This window comes from Equus asinus, chromosome 1 (assembly GCF_041296235.1).
Source record: "Equus asinus isolate D_3611 breed Donkey chromosome 1, EquAss-T2T_v2, whole genome shotgun sequence".
NCBI classification, from domain to species: domain Eukaryota; kingdom Metazoa; phylum Chordata; class Mammalia; order Perissodactyla; family Equidae; genus Equus; species Equus asinus.
This window is the reverse complement of record NC_091790.1, coordinates 173,980,338-174,000,605: the sequence shown is the minus strand read 5'-3', so window position 1 is coordinate 174,000,605 and position 20,268 is coordinate 173,980,338. Positions and strand designations below refer to the sequence as shown.

Below are 20,268 nucleotides of genomic sequence, written 5' to 3'. Positions count from 1 at the left end.
CCAGGACATCTTTTCTGGTGTTTTGGATTGAAGCAGTTTGCACAGTGAAGTAAACAGTTATGCTTGATGACCATTTACAGCGTCATGAATATTCAATGACATAAAGCCTTTACTTTCTCTTCTCCACGGAGCAGATTCTGAACTTAATCCCTGATGCCTCTTCAGGATACTAGTTATTCTTGCACACTTGGCTTTTTCTACTCCCTGTATTAGAGCTCAATTCTGCTTCTTGATCCTAAACTAGCAACCATATCTGCAGTACCTGCCAGGCCTCAGGACTTGATCTACTGTCTCTCGTTGATTCTCATGGGAAGTCTGTGAAGTGGGTACATTATTATCCCATCTTATGGGAGAGGAAACGGAGGCTCTGACAGACAGCTTACGGATTTTGCCCAAGGACTCTTGGTTGGTAAGAGGCAGAGCAGGGACTTGAACCTGAGCCTGTCCATCCTTTTAACCATTTTTCTCTGCCACCAGATGCACCAGGCACAAGGCACACCGCTGCAGATGTGGACTTTCTGAGGGAAGCTATATAATTTATTCACTCTCTTAAATTATTTCTATTCTCTTTTAGGCTCATTTTACCTTATATGACTGAAAAAGATGTGAATATAGTTCTTGGTTGGTGTTGATTAGGCAGGAGCCACCTTGTTTTTGTTTTTGTTTTAAATACCCAGGTCCAATGTATTCAATCAGATTTCCATTAAGATTCCTAGATTATTCATAAATTATCTGAATTATACTTAATGCCCATTTTAGCTGAGCCTAAGAAAATGCCAAAATCGTCCATGCAAACTTTGCAATATTTCTTTTTAATTCTGTTGGCCATCAGATGATTGTTTTAGTGAAAATATGATTCAGGGTGTTTGATATCATGTAGGCAAAAGTTCAGATGGTTGACAGAGGATTTTTTTCGTTCTTGGCATTTGGAGTAAGATACAAATAGGCATGTGTGTGGGATGCACATTTCCCTGAGAAAACCTGCTTCCACCCACACAGCTGCTGAGGGCCTTGTAGTTGTCTGTGTGATCTATGGCCTTCTAAAGATGAGGCTTTAGCCTGGTCATTTTCTTCTAGAAACTTCTGTAGTATGCACCCTAGCAAGTTAGTCAAAACAGTCATAGATGTGTGTGGTTCAGAATCATCCTGCAGTAGCTCCTAACTTCTGTTTGTGGAGGGAGGGAGATGTGACAGAATCTGAGACCCCACAAGAAGGGACGATCCCTGCCTCTAACTCACGGAGTGTTAATGTTTTTAATGGTTTCCAAGAAAGGATAAGCTCAAAAACTGATTAAGGAAGATATTCTTATGGCAACACCACCAAAGGACGTTTCTCTCTAGTCTTCAGTTGAAGAAAGTGAGTGCTCTGATGTTCGGCTATAAATACTCCCCTCAGATTTGAAGAGTACGTACAACTGTGTGATGCTGTGCATGTGACATTTTGCAGGCTAAATTGGAGGCTAGATCTCAGAACTGGGCTTTCTGCAGTGGGTATGCTTGTGGTTCTGTGGTTATCTACTCTGGTTATTGCCCCAGGCATCCGTAAATCAAAGAAGCCCTTAAGTTAGAGATAGGTTCATCTCTGACCAAGGAATGCCGCTCCCTCTGCAGAGAAGCGTCTGCACCTAATCACAGGCCACTTTCACTGGTTATGATGTAAAAACCCTGACCCGGGCCAGAGGTCACCCCGAGGTCTCCTCATCAACAAGCAACCCTCCACCTCTTCTCCAGTCAAGTTCAAAAAACAAATGGAGTTCAACAGTCGCTTAACTCGTTGCCTGCTGAAAGCTGGATACCTGGCTGACAGCTGCAGGCTGGGAATGGTGTAAGCGCTCAGGTATCATGGGTTTTTCCACATAAATCACATTTAGCAAACAGCTCAGGACCCATGGGAACGCAATCCCAGCCATGGTTTACAGAGATTTACATTTTAGACTTGCCCTGTGGTATGGCCTGGTTTGCAGAACCTCTGAACGCTGTGATTGAGACCTGACTCAAAATACAGGAACAACATGTCGGCCAATAGCAATGGATGGACTTGATTTTGATATTAACTGTACAGTTCCCACAAGTACATCTTAGGTCCCTCATTTCTTCATGGAACAAATATTGATTGAGCCCTGCTATATGCCAAACACTGTGATAAGCCTCAGGAATGCAAAGTGAGGAAGACAGACTCAGTCCTTGCCCTCATGGCTCCATAGGCCTCCTAGTCCTTGTGGATGGGCCAGGGAGGCGATGGGACCCAGGCTGGGTGCTGAGTGACCCTGGAGCCCGAACAGGAAAGTGGTGTTTCTTAGGTTTCAGTCCTTACTCCATTGCTCTATCACAAGGTCTTACCTTATATTTGTCATTTTGAAAATTAAAGAATTTGTTATTCATTCCTTTCTGCATTGAGATTTGTTGTAGAAATTCAAGAACTGATATCTAAAAAGTGCTAACACTGCTAGACTAGAAGAGAATGATATGAAAAATGTATTGGTGAGGCTTATGTCATCATTTTCCTAGGCAATTATTGGTTATGTTGGATAATTAATATTAATTACTATCCAGTGGACCCTCTTTCTAAACTCTTTGTGGCGTATTGTGCAATTAGCCCATCCCGCCTTCCAAAATACTCTATTTCCTTGACCTCTGTAACACCACATTCTTCTGATTTTCCTCCTGCCCTAATAGCTGGTCTTTCTGAATTTCAGTGGTTAGCTTCTCCTCTTCTGTTTCTAAATTTTGAAGATCTTCAGGGCCCAATCCGGGCCCTCTTCTGTCTCTGTGCTTTCTCCCTGGGTGGTCTCCTCCATTGCTGTGGCTTTAACTGCTATCTCAGTCCACATCTGTGTCCTCTCTCCTCATGTTGTATCCAACTCCCTGCTTAACAGCTCCGCTCGGATTGCTCAAATTTTTATCAACGTGCTTCTGTTCAAAACTGAATTGATTTGTCCCACTCCCAAAATCTGTTTTCCTCAGGCTTCCCCTTCTCAGAAAATGGCACAGCCATCCACTCCGTTAGTGAAGCCATAAACCCACAAGGCATTTGTTACACTACTATCTCATTTCCATGTCCAGTGCATCGCCAGGTCCCCTTAAAATGTATCAAGGACCAATCTCAGACAGCCTTGTTCTTTCATTCATAGCACATGCCACAGTTGTAGTTAATTTGTTTAAATATTTATTTGTTACCTGTTTGTTCCACTGGACTCTGATTCCATGATGGCAGGAACTCTGTTCACCACTGGATCCTCAGCACCTAGTATATAAGCATGTGTTGAATTGACCTGAGTGGCAAGTTATAAACAACATAAAAGGGGTTCACCATATTAGATGAATTCTTACATTGCTGCTTAAAGATAACTTGGTTTCTTTGACAGGTAATTACTAAGCACATCTTCACTCATCTCTGAATCCTTTATAATACACAGCCTATGAAAATTCCCATTTAAGCTTGAGTTAAGTGTTAAGTGGAATTTTTCCTCATATTCAAGTGCATTAGTGGACCATTTACAGAGCTTAAGATGTTGCTGGCTGCCCATGTCCCTGGATGATATTAAAAGTCTCAAATAAATGCAGACTATATTTATTGCTTTTAGCTGCCACCAAATACTCAGTACTTTTACTCTTTGGGGCCTTTTTAATTTACTACTATCAGTAGGATTACTGGTTAGTTCATCTGATCTCATTGTTAACATAAGCAAAATACTTTTCACATCCAATGCTGTTTTATCTATAGGCATGATCTGTAATCTGCATTACCTTTCAGAATATAGACTTGCTAGAATTTTTATACTTTCAGGATATACTACAAAGTGCCCTAATTTGAATTAACAATGGCAATCAGATGGAATTTTTGAAAATTGCAAAAAACCCCGAAAATTTCAGAAAAAAAAGAAGGAAATTTTCATTTTCTTACGTTGAAGTCTTTGACGTAACTTGAACTATTAACAAAGAATCTATCAAATACACCTTTTTTTGAAATAGAACAAATTTCTTTCCAATTACCATATTAATATGCTGCAACAAACGAATGAGGTTAAAGTACTTTAAAATAATGTGTTTGCTTACTTCATTTAAGCTTTCCCCATGAAACCTATTTTGTGCTGGTGTGGTAAATCTCTTCTTTAAAGCTATGCAAATTTCAAATTCCTGGTTAAAAGTCCTGCATTAAGGTCGGCAGACTTTGGTGATGCCCATTGCTACCTAATACTATTTCTACTGATTACTAATTAGATAGCCATGGACAAATTAACTTCTCTGGGCCTCTTAAGATATGTATTTCACCTGGAAATTCCTAAGGTTCCTATGAATCGATAAATAAATGAATGAATTGTTGATAAATTTTACTCTAAGTTTGCAATAACAGAAACTGAACTTGATGCCACAAACTCCTTTGAGTTGTCATTTTGAATTTCTATCATTTAGAAATGTGCCGTATTTCTTATATCAGGTGAGACAATTTGAATAGAAACCAGGCTTTTCCCCATCTACTCTCACCATAGTTCCCGCACTGGGGGACTGCTCCCCGGAGAAGTGTGCCCTCCTTTTGCAAGGGAAGGCTGATCTTAATTTTTAAGAAATTGTCTTTAATTTAATATTTAATAAATCAGGAAATATATGTTGACCACCTGAGCACTATGCAGTATATAGAAGAAAGGTAAGACCCGACCCCTGTGCTCAGGGAGAGAAGAAGCACAAGAAATCATCAAACATTTCAAAGCAATGTCTGAGCCCCATTGCATGCCATGCACTGTAGGACTTAGGAAGGAGCCGGCTGGGCATGGAGCAGACACGGAGAGCCCCAAGGAAGGTGCTGGATAGGGCTGAATGTTGAGGGATGAGAAGACTCAATCTAAAGGAGTGAGAGGGGCCTGGCCTGGTGGCACAGCGGTTAAGTGCACACGTTCCACTTTGGCGGCCCGGGTTCACCGGTTCAGATCCTGTGTGCGGACATGGCACTGCTTGGCGAGCCATGTTCTGGCAGACATCCCACATATAAAGTGGAGGAAGATGGGCATGGATGTTAGTTCAGGGCCAGTCTTCCTCAGCAAAAAGAAGAGGATTGGCAGCAGTTAGCTCAGGGCTAATCTTCCTCAAAATAAATAAATAAATAAGTAAAGGAGTGAGAGGAAAGTCCAGTGCATCAGATGAGACTAACTCTTATGAGGAGTCTACACGGCTGTGACATCAGAAAGTCACTTCAGTGGGACGGTAAAAAGATGGCCTGATTAGAAGGTACAGGTGGGAAATAAACAACTTGGGTAGGCTAGTTAGTGCCAGATATGGAAAGCCTTGAAGAGTCTGACCTCAACAACTTTAATTCCATGATAGGATTTGCTAATTTAGCGGGACATGCTTTCCTGTGCCAGTCAGACCTTTCCTAGTTATTATGAAAGCATTGAATAAAATCACCTGAGATCAGTGGAGGTATTGTCTTTCTGAGATTCAGCTTTGCAGTCCTTAATGCAAGGGAGGGGTAAGCCTTGCAAGTAGATGAATGTGCGGTCTCTAACATTTGCTCTTTAACATTCTTTTCTTCCCTCGATAAATCTGTGTCATTAATGACAACATGTAAGTCAACCAGAGGAGAAACAGTCTATTGGATGACGTGCTTACGTGAATCTTGCTGTATGCCCTAATGGTCAACATATGGGCTTCTGTCAGCCTGGAGTGGCAGGAATTTCCAAAGACACAGGCCCATCCACAGAGAGGGAGCGAGAGCGCAAGAGCGCGAGAGCGCGCCCTTCCTCCAGGTCCCAGAGGCATGGGTCTGGGAACTATTAGCAAAAGCCCTCCGTCCTCCTCTGCTGTCAGGAAGATGCATGTCGGTGGAGACAGAAATGTTTTTGCACTGGGAACCCTGACTCCATTATGAATTTTATAGCTCTGGGGATGGGATGCTCGATTCTGTAAAGTTCCCTCAGTGGTGCCCCGCCAAAAGTGCGTTAAGTGGTCCCAAACTTACACAATTGAGAAACTCCAATTCTTCATCCTCCTTGTTCCATGCCTCTGTGAGCCCTTGTGCGAGTCAGGGCGAGGACACCACCTGTGGAGAGGAGAAAGGTAGATCTGGCTGCAACCCACACCTTCCCACGGCATAGACGTTACAGACTGCCTGGATCTTACGGACACTGAGTCTAGGGCGATGACCTCGTGACCGTGTGGTGTGAAGATGACAGAGGAAGTTTGGGCTCGCTGAGCCTGAGTCTGCAATACTCTGGGGACTGGGATGTGTACTTAGGCGACCACACATGTGGGCACACTTCACAATGGAAAGCAAAGGGAAGTCAGGGAAAAGAACTTCCAACTTGTCACTTCTCTTAGGTGAACTGAGTAAATCAGAATGTGGTAAGAGATAACATTATAAAGCAGCATGGATGATTTTTTTAAACAAACGTTAAGTGTGAAGCAACTAGATATGTATGTATCCTTTTAACATTGTTAAGATATGTTAACATATCAATTTGGGAAACTAAAGATAGGGCCATTACTCAAAAATACTTTTAAAATTTCTCCTTTGAAGTATTTTTAGAGCCAGCCACACATGCTTATGTAGATATGTACGATACAAATATTTGACTCATAAAGATCAATTTGGTGTTTGGAAATGGCTCAGAGTGTCTTAAAATGAAGTCTGGAGGAGAGTTAGGTAAGTGATCAGGCTATGACATTCCGTTTTTGGTGTTACAAATTGATGCTACAGACTTTCCTGAACCAGAAAGTTCTGCTTAGAGAGGGCTCTTCCTAGAGTCTTCGGCCGTGGCCCCATCAGTGACATACATTAAAACCACCTTGAGGTCACAAGTGTTTTGGACATGTGTGTCTTGGTTTTGCAAAGTAATTGGACTCATTCCTCTAAAAGGTGACAGGAATTCAACGGGAATACCAGTACAAGAAAAATGCAGTGTAAGCTACTGACACCATGTTAACTAGCCTTGTTCACTTTGTCATGTAACCTTAGGTGTTTTAATCTTCTTCGGCATATGCACTGGAGACAAAGGTCCCCTCCAAAAAAGTTACATGTCGGGACCTTTGCAAGTTCTTCATTTGATGAAACAGGAAATATGCTAAAGCCCCAAACATGTTCTGTTACCCATGAGCCTACTGTCTGGGGCCTGGCAGGGCACCGGGGTGGAGCTCTCTACCAAAGGCTAAATATCACAACCGTCAAGAGCTTGAGCTCTGGAGTCAGATAAGCCTGGTTTCAAATCCTGACCCTGCCACCTGCTGGCTGTGTGATCTTGGGCAAGTCACTTGACCTCTCTGACCCTCCATTTCCTTATTTCCAAAATGGTGATGGTAATAGTACCTACTTTATAAACTTATGAGAATTAAATGAGATAATGCAGGCAAGTGCTTATCACAGGGCCTAGTCCATGTAAGTACTCCATAAATATTGGTCCCAATTGTGAAGAAAAAGGAGAGAAAAAGGATGAAAAAGAAGGTAGAGGGGAGAAAGAAAAGAAGAGTGAGGAAAAAAAAAGAAGAAAAGAAAGGACAGATTAGTTCAACTCTATGGCTTTGAAGATGTGAAAAAGAAGATTGCTCCTCTGGGCTCAGGGGTGATGGGTGTAGCTGGATTTATTTCTCCAAGTTCTCTTCTTGTGGCTCAGAAGGGGCGGGGCAGTGACGCATTAGTTGATAAGTCAGTATATTATTTAGAAAAAGATCTAAAAGTTTATGTCCCACATATTCAGAACTAAAGTGGGCAGATCATAGAACTCAGTGGCTCCCTTTCAGAAAGCATGCACGCATGTGCACACACGAATGCATAGTTTGAGTCTTATCTTTCAAGAATAATGGTGATGCTTTCTGTTTTGGAAAGGCTAATAGAAAGCCCCCCAGACAGCATAGCCCTACTTCTATCAATAATAGTGAGTCCTTATTATAATTCCTATAAAGGAAAGCAATACCCATAAATTTTGTGTAGCTTCTGCGCTCGGGAAATGCTGTTTTCTGGGTTTTGAGCAAATGGCAATGAGTGTCAAAACTGCCTTTCTACCCTGTAGTCTGTCATTAGATCTAATGAGATCCAAACCCCAAAACAGGGCCAATTGGTAGTCCATCACTGTGCAGCCGCAGCCTCTCCCCAAACTTCAGAGCCTGCTCTTCCCCTCTCGGTGGCCCCTTCCAGGTGCCGCTGATACCTCAGAGGGGCCCATTACGGCTCCAGCCTATGATCTCACCACTGATCTGACATCAGTGGCTCTCAACCTTCAAACACCCCTCTCATCTCCCTTTTCTGGGCCCTCATTATGCCTTGTGGGCAGCCAGAGGAGAGTGGTACGTTCAGGTTAATCGTGTTTCCCAGCATTCTACCACCAAACACCGAACTCCTAAGACATCCGTCTCATTGCTGGAGTCTTTGTCTCCTTTACTGAAACCACTTCTGAGTTAAGCACTTGTCCGTGGCCATCGCTCTGTCTGCTCCTGTCGGAGTTTTGACCGTGTTGAGGTCACTTCACTGAGCAATCCTTCTGTTCAGAGTCCTGTTCAGTTTTCTGTATTCGGAGGACAAAAACCACCATGATCGTTGCTCGAGGCTGAGTTAGACCACCAACTGAGACCTCCTTAGGCTTCAAGCCACTGAAAAAAGACCAAGTTCAGTGTTGGTAAATGGCCCACAGCCTGATTCAGGAAGGAGACACTTTACTTCCTGGTCCTGGTCCCCTGTGGCCCACAGCCCAGGAAGGATAAAGGATTCTGATTGCATGATAATGTATTCGTATGTTGATAAATGCATGTCGGTGGAAGTGAAGAATGTTTATTAGTGTGCGGGGCTTATGAACAAAACAGAAGAAGGTCAAAATTCAGAGTCGCCTCTGGGATGGCAGTGGGAGTGCTTTCCACACCCACTGGGGGTCTCATTTCCCACCCATGGCTTCACTTCCCACCTCTGGGCAAAGGATTTCCTAATCTGCGTCTCTGTCCTGACCCCTCTCCTGAGTCCCAGAGATTTCCACTGACCATTTCTACCTGGTCAACCCACAGTCACAGCAGACTCAACATGTTGAAAACTAAACTCATTGTCTTTGCTCAAAGCCTGGCCCTCCCCGCTTGTTCCCCACCTCAGGAAATGTCACTAGCATAAACCTAGTCACTCAAGCCAAAAACCTGGGAGTACTTCCCAACTCTTTTCAACCTCTCAGCCATCCATCCCGTCAATCACCATGTCCTGCTGCTTCTGCCTCTTCAACTTCTCTCGGGTCCATTTACCTTTCCCATTCCCACCACTACTGTCTTCATCCAGGCCACATCGTGTCCTGCCCAGAGACTGTATGGGTGTCTAACTTGTCTCTTTGCCCCCACCCTGGCCCCCTTCAGTCCATTCGACCCCAACTCCCATAGTGATCCTGCTGAAACACGCATCAAATTATGGTGCCTTTTTGTGTAAAAATTCTCAGTAGCATTCCATTGCCCTTGGGTTAAAGTCTAAACCCCTTAACCTGTTACATAAGGCCTTTCACAGTGCAGCTTCCACCCACCACTCCAGCCTCTTCTCTTGACACCTTCCCCTTTGAATGCTACATTCCAGCCATGTTGAACACCTTTCTGCTCCTCATACATCTCCAGGTCTGTGTGTACGTGGCCTCTTCCTCCTCTTTCTCCCTCTCCTTCTTCTTGATTTTGAAATATAAAATGCATACAGAGAAGTGCATATATCACATGCGTACAGCTTAGTGAATTATCTCAAATGAGCACACCCATATAACTTATGCCCAGATCAAGAACCTAAAGAGGACCAGTATTCCAGAAGCTTCCTTCATGCTCCTTTTCACTACCCTCCAAGAGGAATCACTACCCTGACTTCTGATAGCATAGACTAGTTTTTCCCACTTTTGTACTTTATACAAGTGAAAACCTACTGAATTGTGTCAGATAGCTACTACTGCGTAACAAACCACCAATAAACTTAACAGCCTAAAATAACCTTGAAGTCCCACTTTCAGCCTCATCGCTCCTGCAGCTTATGCTTTTTCATCCTCTTCATCACCACACTTCTTGAAAATTGCCTACACTCACTGTCCACCAGTCCTCTCCTCCCATTCACTTTTCAATCCACTGCATCCATCCATATCATTCCATTGAAGCAGTTCTCATCAAAGGGCATCAGTTACCTCCTCATTGCTGAGCCAAAGGAACATTTTGCAGTCTTCTCCTACTTCACACCCGCCACCACCCACCCCCCACTTCAGCGAGTCACCAAGTCCTGCTGACTCTCCCTCTTCCACCCATTGTGTATTTACGCTACTTCTGTCTCCACTCGTTATTTCTTGCCTGGACTAATTCAACAGCCTCAAGAACACCTCCCTGCCCCAAGCCACTCTTCTAGACTTATCATTCTGACATGTTCTTTCCTGATTAAAAATCTGGACTGGCTCACCACCTATCGTACAATAAAATCCAAATGGTAGCAAGGCAGGAAGACTCTTGTGCCGGTTGCTCCAACCTCCCTTTCCATGCTCTTTGCCTAACACACACCTGTGCCTCAGCCACAGTGAATTTGCACAGTCTTGTGAACTTACCCTCTGAATTTCTGCCGGGAGGTGCTCTCTTGCCTGAAATGCCTTCCACCCCATTTTGCCCTGCAAATCTTCTATTCATCCTTCATGTCATATCTCTGATGCCACCTCCTCTGTAAAACTGTGCCATTCACAACCTTTTTCGAATCCTATTTGCTTACTATTAATATTGATACTAATAAATATCATTAATATAATGTGCTTGGTTCCCTCCCCCTAGAACACAAACTCCTCAAGGCAGGATCTTAGTTTTGTTCAGTGATATATCCTGAGCTCCCAGACTGTGGGAGCACATGGTGGACACTCAAACACTTGTTAAGTGAATGAATGGCTAACATTTATTGAGCACCTATTATACCAGGCTCTTTCAGACATCATCTCATCCCATCCTCACCACCACCCTATGAGGAACGAACTGTTTTTATCCCAGTTTTGCATGGGAGGAAACTGAAGCTTAATGACGTTAAGTAACTTGCCCAAGGTCACACAGTTGATACATGGCAAAGCTAGGATTTGAACCCTAATTTGCCCAAGCCCTGAATAACCTCACTCTCCTGTCTTTGAGCTTTGTCTGCAGTGGTGCTGTGCACAAAACTCTACGGTGTGTTATAGCAGGTCTTCAGCAAATAGAACCATTATCTTGAAGTAGTGGAAATCTCTCTTTACCTGTTTATCTCTTCATTATATTATGAGTTCCCTGAGAGTAGGAACTGAATCCTAATTATTTTATTTTCCCACCACCACCACCAAAAACTCAAGCAGCAGGCACAGTGTTTTACACGTGTTCACTACATGTTTATTGAACTAAATAAATGGGTGTGCTATTAAGAGGCAGCATTGGCAGTGAGTTCTTTTTGCACACTCAGTAATTCTGAGCACTGTCCTGATGGTTGCCCTGAATCCAGGCCCAACTGCTGCCTCTTCTAATCCTTTGCTTCTTCGGCACGATGTAGGCTCTGGGCCATCCCTGGCTGACCCACCCGCCACCCTGACCCCGGCCCTTTGCCATCCTTCCTGTCCTTGTGAAATTCCCCTGCTTGTCTTCCTGCTGTCAGTGGCCTGATCACTCAGAGAGAGTTCTGCCCTACCCTCTTCTCTTCTCGACCCCGTGCCCTGCTTGAACCTGGCTGCTTCCCTGGTCATTCTTGAGAGGCAGGGCAACATCACATTTATATAGATAATTGGAACACAGTGTGGATTGTGATAAACACAGAGAGAGTCACGAGGCACTGTAGGAGTTATAAAGAGGGAGAAATTCCTAGTTAAATGATGGAGGAACGGAAAATGAATTAAGTCACTGTCTTTTTCATCCTGATAAAGTTATGTTTTGTTTTTTTTAATAAAGAGTTGAGCTTCTCTAGGTTTGTCAATTATTTAGAACTGTTGATTACAAGGAATAGAAACTGGAGTGGTTTAAGCTAAAAGGGAAATTTATTATAAGGATACAGAGTCTCTAAGAACCAAAGGTCGGAATGCAGCCAGGCCTCAGGGAGAAGTGGAAGCAGGACAAGAAAATAGTCCAGGATCTGGGCAGCATTCTCCTTCCATGTCTTCTCCTCACTGTCTCTGTACATCTGCCTTGTTCTTGTCTCTCTGTGGAGCTCCTCTAGTCCTCAGACCTCACCATGGTACATGGCTGCCAATGGCTACTGAGATTATACTTGGCAAGACTGTCTCCATCAAAATCACAAATCCCCAAGGAAATCTACCTGCTTGGCCTGGAGCAAGTCAGGTGCCCACCCCTGGTCCAATCACTTGCCACCAATAAGTGGGGTAATGTCGTTCAACATGGCTATGAGACGCCCATCTCTGTGCAGAAGGAAGAAGCAGGAAGGATGATTGTAAGCTGAGCAGACTCTCCAAAAATGTCCCCTACACTTGGTTCTGTTGTCTGATAATGCTCTTGTGAAAGAATTCTGGGTGCTTACCTGGGGATAGAACAAATTAAGAGGCTTCCTGTCTTTGAGATTCTTTTTTCAGAAACAAATATATGAATATGAATTGCAATTTAGCAAACATCACCCTAATTAACTAAAACAGTGTTCCACTGGTCATTCCTAACAGGGTTTTTATGCCAGCTTTGTTCATAGAAGACCTAGAATCTTGACTTCAACCAGATGCCTCACACACATCTAGATGGCCTGCTAGACTGCAGTACAAAAGATTAACCAGGCTGGGCCTTGCTCCCTCCTCAAGGTCTTACACAAATGATGCCCACACTTCCCCTTCAACAACCAGAATTCTCCTCTCTTCTAATAAGCCAGTGGAATCAGGTCTGGGGAGACAGAATCCCCTCTCTTTGAGGGTTCCACACCCCTACAAGTTCTGAGAGAGCTAACTTTGGCCACTGCTTCCTTAACATGGTTTGAGGTCAGGACAGAAGGGACTAGGATAGATCCTTCTTTCATTCTCATCCTTGCCCATTCGGTGATCCATCAATCCAAGGCTAGTCAAGGATAATCTGAGAAGTTGATCTAACTCAGAAGTGGGAACGCTGGAGTCAGGTTGCCCAACGCAGATCCAAAGCTTCACAACATCCTTCCTGGTTTTGGCCTTTTGGGCACCACTGCACTCCTTGTGGTTGGCTCCCAGGGTTGACACACGCTACATGGGCCCACAGAACTGGTGGTACAGCCCCAGGCTGTGGTGAGGTGGAGTCAGGGCCCCGTCCCAGAGGATGACCTCCTAACTCTTCTCCTCTCGAGGCATGTTGCAGTCCACTTGTACCTTTTCGGTGACGCCTCCCTGGCTTATCTTCTAGGCTCCCTGGGTACAGCAGGCCGCGTGTGCAACCTGACTTCCCGAGGGATGGACAGCTGTGAAGTCATGTGCTGCGGGAGAGGCTACGACACCTCCCGTGTCACCCGGATGACCAAGTGTGAGTGTAAGTTCCATTGGTGCTGTGCCGTGCGCTGTCAGGACTGCCTGGAGGCCCTGGATGTGCACACATGCAAGGCCCCCAAGAGTGCCGACTGGGCATCTCCCACATGACCCCAGCGAAGGTTGCCATCCACCTCTCCTCCTGCAAGGACTCCGTTGGCTCTGCAAGGACTCTGGGTCTTTGGGTTCTCTCGGGAAGGTATTCCTAAGGCATGTGGCCTTTGTCTCATCAGAAGCCCCTTCTCCCTCCCTGGGGGCCCCAGGACTGTGGCCACGTGCTGCACATACAGCATGCCCTGTTCTCTCTGACTTCCAGCATCCTGGGGCACATCTCCTCCTGGTCATGACAGGCTGTTGGAAGGCAAGAGGGGTGGGCCCAGCTCACTGTCTCCACCCACCTAGAAGTTTTGCCTTTCTAGAGCAGTTGGCCAGAGGGGAATAGTGTCTCAAAGGAGCTTTTTCTGTATCTTCCAACAAATGCTCACAGTTAATAAATTCCATGCTTCTCTCTGGAGGGTAAAGTAAAGAAAGCAGGATCAGCTGTCACTGAGTTAACTTTAATTCTTGAAAAGACCAAGCAAGGCTTTTGCCTGATCAAGTGATTTTCACGGCCACCACCTTCAGGGGTAGTTGGTAAGTGCCTGGAGAATGATGGCTTTCAATAAATTTTAGGTTTAAAATGCATGTTTTTCAAGGCATTTATTGCCATATTGAAATCTGATGTGACCGGGTGGGACTGCTGTCCTTGGGCAAGTTTTGAATCTTTGCAATAGCAAAAGCCGCAGAAAGTGATTCCTTTGCGATACTGTCCCCTCAATATAAAGAAGCTTTAGGGAATGAGGCTTTCTTCTCACTCAGGATCTGAAGGGATTTAAAAAGAAGATTGACAATCTGGCAGCATCCTGTATCTACTGGGTGGAGATGGAGGAAAATACCTTAGTGAGTGGAAGACAAGAAAATGTGTCTGTGCAGATAAGGAAAACAAGGGGGAATAACATTCCTATGTGGTATGGTGCATGTGAGCCGTGGAATTTTGTAACTGAAATGGTTTTGAGAATGACAACTTCAGGGCTGACAAGATCAGGGAACGAAAATGCTGACAAGAGGTTTCCAGAGAGTCATGCCTGGACAGCCTTTACCATAAGCAGATGCCCAAAAGAAGTTGACTGTGTTTACCATCATTACCCTTCAAGCACATTTTAAAGACCTGTCGTATTAAATTGTGTTCATCTGACACTTACAAGACGACGAGATATCATAGCCTAAAGCAAATGACACACAGACTTGCCTGTAAAGTCGGTAACCCTAGTATATTATACTGCAAACAAATCGTAACTTGGAGACTATATTTAAGGGACCCAGCTGTAATTGTGGGAACATGAATATGCAAGTTGTAGTTGGCTTCTGCCACGAGCCAAAAGATGACATCTAGGGGAAATAGAGAGGCCGCCTGCCCCATTTTGGATAAGAAATGAAGGAAAGGTGAAATATAGGAAGCTGCTTCTCATCTGCTTCTACAATTAGGTTCTTGTTCTCAATGTGATGCCTTCACAGAGTTACATTAACTAACAGGGTGTTTCGTTATATGCATCTCGTGTCAAATTATTGACATCTCCTCATGTAATACTTTGGCCTTCAGGTTCTCTATCCTTGCTTTACAGCAGGACATTTAGGCTGAGGCTCATGGAAAGCAACATGCTGGAGGATTTTGTCATAATTGATATTTGCCTCCTAGCCCTCTTAAAAATGACAGCATTCATCTCTTTTCCCTCATTCCCAAACCGCAAAATTTCTTGTCTAATTTTTCCAAAGTGGCTCGTTCTTCTTTTTATTCTATGGATTAGAGGGTGGGAACAGTGGAGCATGACAGTAGCTGCTCTGAGCTCTGTGTGGGCCTGTAGGGTGAGTGGGAAGGCCAGGCAAGTGGGCTCAGTCTTAGTTACACTGAAACTTGCTGTGAATGTCTTCCTGCAAGGATGAAGGGACTTTCATGAGGATCCCAAAGCCATCCGCCCTTCTTCCTGCTGGATGAACTGTGAAACCATAAATCTGTGGATACATTTAGACATGGAAATTGACTTAGAGGACATCTCAGCTCCCTCAATTTGTATCTGTGGAAACTGGGACTACGAGAGGTGCAGGGATCTGTACAAATATCAGCCTTTACCCCAGCACTCCATCACAAATAGGACCACACTCCAACAGTGTTCAAGAAAGTTAAGCACTTTATCTATTAAATGAAACTAGTCTGTCTCAGAAGTAACTCAGTGGATTCTAAATAATGTTAGCATCCAAAGGGGAGGTTCATTGTCTTTTTATTCCTGGGATGTTTAGATCTTTCTTTCTATTCTGAAATGCATCCTTCCTGATAAAGAGCAAGGAGACAAGGCATATCCATGTAGAAACCTACATAAATTGTCCTAATCTGTAAGGGAGACTCTGGCAACCATCTCAAGCATCAGTGTGTGTGGCCATTGTGGAGGGCATTATAAGAGAGTGAAATATTCTTATCTGCTTTTATTTCTGAAAGAGGAAATCGCCATTATTTGAAAAAAAATGAAGAAAAGAAACAGGTGAAGATAATTTCAAATTCATTTTATTTAGGGCTTGGTGGAGGATCAACATTCCATGATTCTAAAATGTACTAAACTCTTGATTATCTGAGGCTTTTAAGGGAAGGCATGGCATGAATTACCCAAAACAAAATAATAAGAGAATCTATTCAAGTCAAATCCCCTTACAAATTCCCTCTCAATAAAAATCTTATTATAAATCGAAGCTTTCTAGGCCCAAGATGATAGCCATTAATTTTCTGCATTATCTGAAAAAGTTCCACACAATCAGAGATCTTGACTGGTTCACAGGAATTTTCTTCAATAAAGATATAATCTGCACGTGACTCTGAGACCAGCAAATGGGTTGTTTTCTTCAGTACATTTGCCTCCCTAAATCAGTCTGTGGTACCGACTGATCTTTGTCTGTATTCTGTGAACACAGTTTGTCAAGGCACATTCTAATTACAGCATCCTGGACAGCCCCTCAGGCTCTGAAAGCGTCAATGCCCTGCCCGAAGAGACCCCCCTCCAATGGCTTAAGTTTAAGCACAAAAGCCCCAGTGCCAAGACCACCCTCAGTTCTGGCTCTGTGCTCCTTGGGGCTGGGGGCCCTGGCATGTTATTGGACCACAGATGCTTCAGGGTGGAAGTGGGAGAGACATAGGGCATCTCAGAACACTGACTCTCTTATACAGATGTCACTGGATTGGAATGAGCATCCCAGAAGGACCCATCAGATGGCAATTTAATCTGCATGGGGCCAGATGATGGGAGGGGGAATGAGAGGGAAACAGCCAGACAGCTGTTGCCAAGTGAGTGGCTGAGCTTGGTCATGGCAGAGAGTGGCTTTTTCAGCTCTTGTTGGTAACCTCCACTTTTCCTCCTGCTGTTGCTTCCCTGTCCCCTCCCAGCACCTACTACCAGACGCATAGGGAGACCCAGAGGCTGAGGCCTCAGGCCACTGCCCAGATCCCCCATACCTGTTGTGTAGCTCTGCTCCAGGCCACCAACGTTAATTTCAATAGATGTTTTCAATTGTCATAACATATTCCTTTTTCTTGGAGTTTTTACAAAGCTTGAAAACATGAGGTATCACGTTTCTTTTTCAAAGAAGGTAGGTTTACAGTCAGAAAATCCAGCTTCACCTCAGCATTTCCTAACCCTATGAATTTACTAAGGAATCTTAACATCGACCCTCTGAGACCTACAGCGGGCCTCTCTCTCAGAAGCAGCCAACATGACCATGCTTGCGCTTGTGCTTGGCAGCATTCTCAGGCCAGGATATTGTTATTCCTTCTCATTTCTTAAAGGCTGGCCCGGGGCTGGTGTTGTTTCGCTCAGGTGAAAAACATTCATCTCCCCTCTTGCCCACTCTCAAAATAAAGGCTCAAAGAGGTGTCCAATGGACCAGAACCATTCCTTTGTGTCTATTTACTATACTTCAACCTGGGTTCCCTTATCTTCAGAGCAAAAGTTGTACTCTTAACAAATAGACCTCGCCAGTTCCAAAGCTGGTAAATGCTTCTGTCAGGCCTGTGCCGACTTCTGAAAAGCAATGCCCGGGTGTCAGCTGACAGCTCAGACGTGCTTCTTTCGACCTTCTCCTTACCTAGGCAGAAAAAACTTTCACTCATCCATGAGAATGTTCTTTACATTTTTCTGGGGATCAGCAAGGTGACAGGTGGTTTGCAAAGCCCAACATGATCATTATTTTTCTAAATCATAGTTGTTCCAGCTCTAGTTTTTTTTTTTTCCTGATATTCACATGGATTCCTGTTTAACCAAACCTCCCACTTCCACAAGCTAATAAAAGTGTCACGCAGATTGTTACAAAGAACTATTGTTATTTACAAGTCTACATTTTCTGTGAAATCAAAACATAATAAAGAGAATTTTCAGTGTTGACTTTGTTATTTTAAACTTGTGACAGTCTTGCCAAACCCTCTGGTGAAAAGAAATCGCTCAGGTTATGGGAATTATTCCCGTGTCTCTTCTCAGAACCATGCTTAACACAACTTAATCGAAAGGGGTCTCTCAAGTTTGTAAAGATTTTCAGGGACGGCAATCGTCTTACCTTACGGATAACTACTCCTGTGAGTTCATGGGTGTGGCTTATATTCCAGACCAAGAAATTATTCCAGATTTTTACCCTGTGTTCTGCTGTGGTCGCCATCTAAGTGTTTGCCCTCTCTCGGTGTCAGCCTGCTTTCGCACCATTTATAAATTCAGTGTCTCTTCACAGCAGCTAGACCCACCCTGTTGACTTCTCTGAATTACTGCTTTCAATGTAAGTGCTTACTCGTGGCTAAAATGGTATTTTCTCAGCTTGATTAAAAACATACAAGATCCCTCACCCCTTTATTGAGATCTGTGCATCCTGATTGTGTGTGTTACTTATATACAAGCAGTGAAAGCTCAGAAAATGGAAACAAACTCTCCCCCAGCAAAGGAAATCCACCCCGATTGTCTCTTCCCTGATAAACTATGTTTTGGGGTGACCTGACTAAGCAAGTTGCTGACTCTGCACTTCATGCACCCCAAGATGGCCCCAGAGTCAGGCTGCTCCCTGTCCCTCTAGGATTCCATTGTTCCTTCCAGAAACTACCACACTGGGATGATCTGAAGAAGAGGTGGTGGGTGACACGTGTCTGTGTGTGCTTTTCAAAGGGCATTTCCCCAAAATATTTTTGCCCAGACATTGCCCAGTCAATGAAATTTCCCTTTATCTAACCCTTTGTGTGAGAGAGCCGCCCTGCACATTGTAGATCTTTAGAAGTTACCCTGGTCTCTAACCACAACATGCTAGAAGCAACTCCCTTGCTCCCCAGTTATGACAACCAAAAGCGTCTCCAGACATTGCCGGATGACCCCAGTGTGTGTTTGTGGGTGAGGGGCGTGTGAGGGGTGATAGTGAAACCATTCCCGGCTGAGAACCACTGGTCTAACACTTTGAGTTAAGTCCTCTTTTAAAATACAAGCCATATATACCCCTGGCATTTTCAGTTAGGAACACCTCACTGGGAGTATTACTTAATGAGATTAATTCTCGTTATTAATGTATCAGTCTAGCTGGGAAGGAATCTTGTGGAAGGGGTGTAGTCGTTGAACCCTCAGCCTCATGGGGCAGAATGAGACAGGCTGAGACCTGAAACTCACTTGGGCCTACACTGTATCCAGAGAGTGTGGGAAAGCATGAGGCCCCTGGGTTTCCGAGGATGGGACTCAAAGGAAGGATGAAAGGTTAGCAAGGAGAAACAATAATGTGGTTTTGGAAGCTGGAGGCAGAATTCCTGTTAGGAACTCAGTTTCACAACAAGCAGTGGGAAAAAAAAAGCCCCAAGATGTGGCCTGGAAGGTGGAGGAGTGAGAACGTTATAGCTCTGCATGAAATAGTTGAGTGATGTTGAGTTTGTCAGAACAGAGGAGAGGGTAATAATAAAGAGGGGTTCTGCAAAATGCAGAAAGTCTGAGTTTCAAGCAAAGAGAACGAGAATTTCCAGTTTAAGGCCCAGGTGGGTATCATCTGCAGGTTGGTCACTGAAACACACTCCCCACCCGCCCCTCCCCACGCTTTGAGTTGTCCCTATTGCAGGCAACACTGGCATTGTGGGGGTGGTATTTTAGTGGTGTGAAGCAATCAAAGAGCTGTCCAACATGCGCAAACCAAGGTGGGAAAGGGACAGCACATGCTGGATACGAGACGGGGCAGATGGAGAAGGAAAGAAGCCTGGGTGCAGACAAAAGAAAAGGTAACCCCAGGTGGCTGGAGAACTTGGGGCAGATAACAACTGGCTGAAAGAAGGAAGCAGAAAACCTGTCTTCTTTCACTTGATGATGTTTCGTGGACCAAACTGAATTTATATTTTAGGCTACTCAAAGAGGTAAAGGGTAGATGGGGACCACTTAGATGAACAGAATGATTCTTTATCTGTTCCTCTATGCTCTTACCTAGTTCTAGATAATATGGCATGATTAAAATCTGATCAACGTGATCAACTTACCATTTAGGCTATTTTTGGACACTTAACTTGCTTTTGTAATTTCCGAGTAGCAACTGACCCTGTAAAAGCCCCTGTAATTGAATCACAGGCTCTGGATTTCCCCAGACAGTCGACCAAGTCCTATTTTAATAGCAGTCCAGGCTCTCCTAAGTTCCACAGATGAGAGGAATCACGTTACTGACTGTAAAACCACCGCAAACAATTAAATGAGGAAGATGCATTCAGTATCCACTCAGCCGGATTGCTCACGCTGGTTACTTCAGCAGAGGCTGGGGAGCTTGACAAACCCATCTGAAAATGTTTAGGGGCTTCATGTCACAG

General features: G+C 44.2%; 1 protein-coding gene across 1 annotated transcript in view; it reads left to right on the top strand.

Annotated features, from left to right (window-relative positions):
• The window catches only part of WNT2 (Wnt family member 2), a 46,332-nt gene extending 28,016 nt beyond the window's left edge, over positions 1–18,316 (top strand). The window contains exon 5 of the mRNA XM_014838408.3: positions 13,273–18,316. Within this exon, the coding sequence (XP_014693894.1) occupies positions 13,273–13,502 (230 nt within the window). The 3' untranslated portion in view covers positions 13,503–18,316. The remainder of the gene's footprint in view (positions 1–13,272) is intronic.
• Positions 18,317–20,268: the final 1,952 nt, after the last annotated feature.